Below are 7,279 nucleotides of genomic sequence, written 5' to 3'. Positions count from 1 at the left end.
GCATTAATAGGATAAAGGTGCTCCTGTTCTCAGTTACAACTACTAGTTATTGCATTAACTAATCAGTTTTGCGCAGGAAAAAAAAAGGACTGCTCCTATCTGGTGTATCTACACCACTAGATGATTTAGATCAGAAAAACTATTCCCACGTTGGGCCTAAGAACTGTATAAATAGAGTACGATTTAAAAGCTTAAATGTGCCAAGATTGTACATCAAAATTATGGATGTACTTCCATGTCTAAATAACATGCTGTCCAGGGATGCTGCAGCTGCTGTTACTACTGGATAAAAACCTGCTATTGCTCCTACAAAGACAAATTCAGTTTCTTCTCTCAGGAACTTCTGGCGCCGGCTTGTAAGGCCTTTTTCAGGACATGAGAAGCCTACAGATTTATCAAGCATTCCATCTTCTCAAGTACTAAAGTTCTACCTTTGTGCATCTCAACAAGAGCTTTCTTCTGCAGATAAGGGCAGCAGCAGCAAGCCACCAGTCCTATCTTCAGTGGTCATCTCCCTGCACAAAGAAACACGTGAATTTCTGTGCAGGATTTCATACCAGGTTGGTTCACCCAGCTTTACAATTATCATTTCTAATCTAAAGAAAAATCTTCAAAAATTCTTCTTTTCACATCATAAGCTCCTTGACAGCAAGACAAGAGTGCATGTGGCCAGAACGCAGCAAATGAAAGGAAGAATGTGTCTCTGTCTGGACGGAAGAAACTTCATTTCTTCCATCTTGAAGCTCACCACAGATACAAAGATCATTTGTTCCTTGCTCTGAACTTTATTTGGTATCTGGGGAGGAATGGGCTTTTTCATCCTGATGCGCAGCATTCCCAGACTGCGTGTAGGAGAAATGAGGCAGACCTGAAGTGACACGAAGGTTTGCACCAGAACAGCTCACTACAAGTGCAATGTGCATCAAACATGAATGCTATCTTTCTACCTGTTTTGAAACGGGCTCTGAATCTTTTTGTCCACTTCCTGTGTAAATTCAAAAACTGCAGAAGAACTCCCTATCACATCAATATGAGTATCATAAGGAATAACCAAAACATCAGGGTAGCGGGATTTTACACTTTCACACACCGATCTGTATTTCTTCTTATCTCTGGTGCACTTCTCAAAGTTGATCCTTTCTTTACGTAAACTGTCAAGAAGTTTGATAGACCGATTTTCAATTTTCTCCTTGACTCTTAATACTTGACCACTATCAGGCCTGTTTCTGCCTTTCTGAAGATGCAGTGTAGTTATATCACCATCAGTGATGTCAGAAATCACAACATCTGTATTTGCGAGGAGTTCCTTGGCAAAGAAGCACTTCATATAGTGGTATATATCCGTGTCAAGAACAACCACTTGCTTTTCCCCTTCAGCATCATGACCAAAATTATTCACCTCTCTGGTGAGTGTGTGTTTGTTCAGCCTCTTCTTTGGTCTCTGATGGGACTTACTTGCTTCATTTTTATCCTCCGAGAGGGATTTTGCTTTTAGTAAAAGAAAGTCTCTTAGCCATTTGATTGTTGGAAATGACCCTTGAACAGAAATATGCCCATTGGATTGCAAAGAACCAAAGCTCAAAGCTGTGCTCTTCTTTTTAAGTTCTTGTACTAGATCCTCCAAAACAAATTTATCTTTGAAAACAGACATATCGAGGACAGCTGTGACAGAGCTGAAGGCCTGGAATTGTGAATTAGAGAAGTTAGGTAATGGTTAACATAGCTAAGGAAGCACAACTAGATAAACTGAGGATGAACTTACATTTTCACAGTAAGGGGTTACTTTCAGAAGATAGTATCTGGGCAGCCTCCTGTCTTCTAGTCGATGCTCATTCTTCTGTACAACACTCTCTACAACTAAAGAGAAAGCAGATTCACTTGTTTGGCAGTAGGATAATGTCTTATTGCCAGTCTGACAGTACATCACTGTGTGGGTGTTTTCCTCCTGATGCTTTCCCTAAAATTTCCATACATACACACAGGTGATCCAATTCTCTTGCCTAACATATTTGCATTAGTCAAAATGGTTCAGACAAACAGAAGCCTGTCTCCTTACAACAATAATTGTCAGAGATTTGTTCCCAAAGGCCTGACTCCAAAAATCACGTTGTGCAGTGTTTGTCTCTAGAAACAAACAAAAGTTTGTGCAAAGTCTCTTCAGAGTCATTACTTCACTGAACAGAAATAAAATCCTACAACTCTGACTGACTAAAGACACTAAACTAAATGTCTTCCTTACTAAATGCCAGGAAGGAATTTATAATCATTTGTTTTAGAGTAAATGTTCTACGGCTAATTTTTGGGAGAACGTTTCCTATGCTCTATTAGTGTGAATACCTTCTTGATCTTCAAAAGTTATATATGCAACTCCTTTTTCCCTTGTTGGATATTTCACTTCTTCCACATCTCCACCATTATTCTTTGCCTTTTGGAAATGAATCACCAGAATGTCACTCATGACATCATCGTTCAGAACACCATCTGGAACACCAGAGATGACGACGGTCCTTGCTGATTTAGCAGCTTGTCCCATGTCCTGCGCAGAGAGAAAGGGCTTGCTGTCAAAACAGTGACCTGCACAGAGGTTACCCAGAGCCACCATGGCTGCTGAACTGGCTCCCTTTTGTTCAGACAACCCGTTCCTTTCATAGATAACTAAGATTGCTTTGTCAGATTCTGATTTCAATGAGTGCCAGATTCCCTCAGGCACCATCACATTACCGTGCAATAAAAAAGTGTCGCTTCCACACCCTCGGTATCCCCTTTTGTTAAAGCAGTAAAAATAAGAACTACATTTAACAGCTTCCCAAATGAAAGGCCCAGTGTTAGGCTGGTACGATTGTTTGCTCTAATATGCAAGATTTGAAGGAAATGGAAAATGTTAATTGCATGTACTGTTCAACAAGGACTCTCTTTTCAGAGTGTCAAGGTCAGCTTCAGACAGTCCTTACTTGTTAAATTCACAAGAGCTGGGATGAAGGGTTATGCTGTGACTCAGCTCTCTCCGTTTACTCAGAGGACAACCTTGTTAAATTGGAAGAACATAATCCCAACCATCTGAAACCTGCAGTGCATAAAATAACGACACACATGATTTTCATCAGAGCCAGACCTCCCATTGCTGCAAACACGAAACCCATCCTAAATAGGATTTGCATCTATGCCTTGTTAGGGAAAGCATCTTTTCTTTCCATTCCTGCTACATAAAAATAAACGGTATTATTTCAGTGAAAATACAGAAAAACGCCACAAACGATGGGACTCTGAGGAGATTTTGCAATGGTTTGTTGGCTTGGAATGAAGGAAAGGACGGAAGGAAACAATTCAGCACGTTTGTTGATCCAACACAACCCTGCCTGCGGCAGGGGGTTGGGACTCGATGATCCTTGGCGTCCCTTCCAACCCGAGCCATTCTGCGATCCCGTTTGCACGGTTAGTGTTCGCGGCAACGAGCTGTCGCTAGCTCCGGAGTGACCACGCGAGGACCGTCCTTCAGCCCGCGTTCTTCAGGCTTCTCTCAGCTAACACCCTTCATGCCCCTCTCAGGGCTTCCATCTTCCACGCTTTTCCAACAAAGCCTCCCTGCTCTGCGCTGTGCGGATCACGGGCACTCACGGAGCCCTCAGGTCGCGCACGTTCTGCGCGGATCCACACAGCGCAGTTCGGCGGCTCTCCCGAGGGCAAGAGGCTCGGCAGGCCGTCGGCGGTGCCGCACAGCTCTCCAGCCAACCGCGGCGGTGTCGGACCGCGCTGCCGCCTCCGTGTTGCGCCCCCCACTCCCCACCCCGCGCCCCCCACTTGCCGAGGCGTCGCCGTCCGGAGGGCGGGCGGTTTCTGGAGCACCGCCCGCGTCTCGGCTGCCGATCGCCGGGCCCGGCCGGAGGGAAACGAAAGCGAAAGGTGAGGGCCGGGCCGGGCACGGAGCCTGCCGGGGGACGCCGGGAGCGGAGGGAGGACACGGGCGGAGCGGCGGGTGGGCGGTGAGGTGGAAACGCTGAGCTCAGCGCCGGGAGGAGCGGAACGCTGCACGAACCTCGGGAGCTCTGTTAAAATCGCTCTCGATTTTGAGAGCCTTCTCGCTCCTCCCGCTCCGGGACACCACGGCACAACGGTAACGCTTTCCTTTCCGTTGAGGCTGCGCTGCTCGCCTTTCAGCGGTGAGGCGGGGTTGAAGTCGCTGGCGGGCTGAACCCAGCTTTTCCCCCTTTTTCCTTTCCTATCCGACCGACGCCGTTCAGGGAAAGCACATACGCTCGCGATCCCCCGCTCGCTGCCGTTCCCCGCTCCCACAGCCGAGCGGCGCTCCGTGCCGTTACCCGCACCGAACGCCGAGCGGAGCTGCAGCCCCGCGCTCTGCCGCCCAGCAGGCAGCGCCTGACGTGTTATAGAACCACGGAACGGCCTGGGTTGCAAAGGAGCACAGTGCTCATCCAGTTCCAACCCCCTGCTGTGTGCAGGTCACCAACCAGCAGCCCAGGCTGCCCAGAGCCACATCCAGCCTGGCCTTGAATGCCTGCAGGGATGGGGCATCCACAGCCTCCTTGGGCAACCTGTGCCAGTGCCTCACCACCTTCTGTGTGTGAAAAACTTCCTCCTCATATCCAACCTAAACCTCCCCTGTCTCAGTTTAAAACCATTCCCCCTTGTCCTATCACTGTCCACCCTCACAAACAGCCGTTCCCCCTCCTGTTTATGTGGTCCCTTCCAATATTGGAAGGCCGAATATTGGATCATGGCAGAAAGAACACCCACTCATGGAGGAGAAATCCTCAGCTTTTGCATTTCTGTTTTATTCCAAAGCTCTTTCAGAGTCAGAACTGGAAACAAAAGGGCAAGTTTACATGCAAAAAAAAAAACCCCACAAACTTCCCCTAAACCCTCTGTGCCTTTTTCCAAATGCCCCCTAATGCATCGCCTCCCAGAGCTGGCAGCCTGGCCAGGCACATGCCACTAAATAAATACCTCAGGCCTTGTGTGCACCATCACCTTGTTTCTCCAGCTCAGCTCCAAAACAACTTGTTTTAAACAATCATCTGATTTCACAACTGTGAGATGTTACATCGGAAAAAAACAAAGAAACAAAAATGCCAGTGTAGAAAAAAAAAAAGTTAAAAATATATCCAACTATTCACTCATCAGAAGCTCAGAACCATTTGGATTAGATGGTGGAGGAAGTATCAAGGCCAGCACCTTGACAGCTAAAAGCAGCATTAGTGATGTGTCTTTTCTCATGGGTTGCAAGTAAATCTGATAAGTGATATTTTTGCACTCTCCTTTCACAACCAGCATGTATATGTTGGATATAAATACATATCACTACTGTAGTAGCTTTATCACCAATTCAGTAATTTATCTGATGCAATTACATAAATGTTGCTTTCAAGTATTTGAGTTATGTCAGCACACACCAATAAAACCCCCAGATCTGTGGATTCATGAAGGTGCTTTACACTGGGTTATGAGTGGCTTCTGTAACAAAACTGAAGATGGAATCGGTTAAAGTGGGGTAAATCTATAGAAAATGGACAAGATACAAAATCTGTGAATTTGCAAGAAGCAATTATAGATTAAGTTACGTGTGCAGATGAAGGCTTTCTCCATGACTTTCATCAGGAACACCTGGAACACTAAGCATTAAGTTCTACTGAATTTCTGTTCAAAGTTCATGCCATTAAACAAATCAGAAAGGTAGTTCCTCTTTTTCAATTTCTAAACATTAAGGCACAATTGTATGAGAACCACTGGTGTAACTTATCCCTCTGATGAAGCAAAAGCTCAGAACTTCTGAGATAGAGAGACACTTTTTTTTATACGGCATTCTAAGCATCCTCTTCAAAAGAAACCCACACAGCTCCTTTTGATACATATTTGATACTCTCTGTTTCCCCACCACCATTACTAGGCTTCTGGAAATGAATTTCAATCATATCCTGCACACTTTCCTCATCATCTTCAGTCTCTTTAATTCCTTTCAGTAGAATGGTCTTTGTAGAAATACCAGAAAAGAGCTGTCGAGAGAAGAGAAACAAACTTGTATTACACAGCAGCTGTTGCAGGTACACCTAAAGGACCTGAGATACTGGAAACAAGCATCCGTCGGGATCTTCGGTTACATGTTATGATTTTGGAGAATGCACTACCATCTACAACTGAAGATAGAAGGAGTTTGGAACCCCATCACACACTGCACCCGCCAAGAATGCTATCTCATAAATGCACTCTCTCTAGTCAATGCTTTAATTATAAAGGCCTGATTATACACACAGCACTGACTTGATTACAAGCTACTCATACAAAGCCAAAGACAATTTCAGTGAGAATATCGTGAGCAAGCAGACGAGCACCACAGGAAAGCAAGTTATTATTTGGGTCAAACGACTGTGTGAAAAAATGAATCAGCAACTGTTCCACAGAACAACAAGGCGCTCTGCTGAGATTATCAACACGGCCTCTCATTAGGGCTGAAGAGGACAGTGCTCTGTGCCATGGAAGCATATTGCTGTGCTCCTGTTAACCTGCTTCACAAACTGTTCTGTGTCTGCCTCCCGCCTGGCACAGGTGTTGTGGTATGTAATGATATAATCTGGTCAACGTAAGGTATGCACACCATTTTTAAATCATTTTTTTTTTCACAGTACAAAATATAAGACTAGCAGCATGTTGCAGAGTCACACTGGTACTCAGTTTGTGAAACTTAGTATAGAAAACTTAGGCAGTCCTCAGGAATGAAAGTTCTGCCCATTTCTTGTGTTTCCTATGGATCTGATCTGCTTATGGAGTATCCTGAACTAGAGTATTTTACCTGAAGCTTTTCCAAGTGTCCATCAGTGCTTGGGGACACAGAAATCCTATGGCACCTTCCATTTACATAGAAAGGATGTCTAGCACATCTCACAATGCTGGCCATTGCTGCAAGGGAGAATGAGAAAAAGAACAGTAGTAGAACCTAAAATGCATTCTGTACACACATCAAAGAGCAGACTAACCTTTCTTACTTGGATTTAGAAATAAACATAAGATAGTGCATTTGCAAGTTCTTCATGTGCAATTTGAAACAAAACAAAACAAAACAAACCTTTATTTGGCATTTCCAAAAAACAAAATCAGTAAATACCCACAAAAGCTTCTGAAATAAATCTAAAGCAGCTGTTCTAAATAGATGTGGCTCCACTAATCTCTGTAGATTTTCATGCACTTCAACCAGAATGCCTACAGCTGGGCAATCTGAATGCTTCTCTCAGTTCATTGCTATGGAACAAGAGCTAAAAATCAAACATGT

At 44.6% G+C, this 7,279-nt stretch overlaps 1 protein-coding gene across 1 annotated transcript; it reads right to left on the bottom strand.

The window, feature by feature from the left end:
* Positions 1-943: 943 nt before the first annotated feature.
* Positions 944-5,818, bottom strand: RBM43 (RNA binding motif protein 43; the record flags this gene model as incomplete). Its single annotated transcript, XM_079539209.1, has 5 exons — positions 944-1,681; positions 1,763-1,857; positions 2,338-2,536; positions 3,616-4,402; positions 5,814-5,818. The coding sequence occupies 5 exons, from the start codon at positions 5,816-5,818 to the stop codon at positions 944-946; spliced, it is 1,824 nt and encodes a 607-aa protein (XP_079395335.1).
* Positions 5,819-7,279: the final 1,461 nt, after the last annotated feature.

The sequence above is a fragment of the Tetrao urogallus genome, assembly GCF_951394365.1.
Source record: "Tetrao urogallus genome assembly, chromosome: 8".
Taxonomy (NCBI): Eukaryota; Metazoa; Chordata; class Aves; order Galliformes; family Phasianidae; genus Tetrao; species Tetrao urogallus.
The sequence above is the reverse complement of the archived record's forward strand: the minus strand, read 5'-3'. Positions and strand labels throughout refer to the sequence as shown.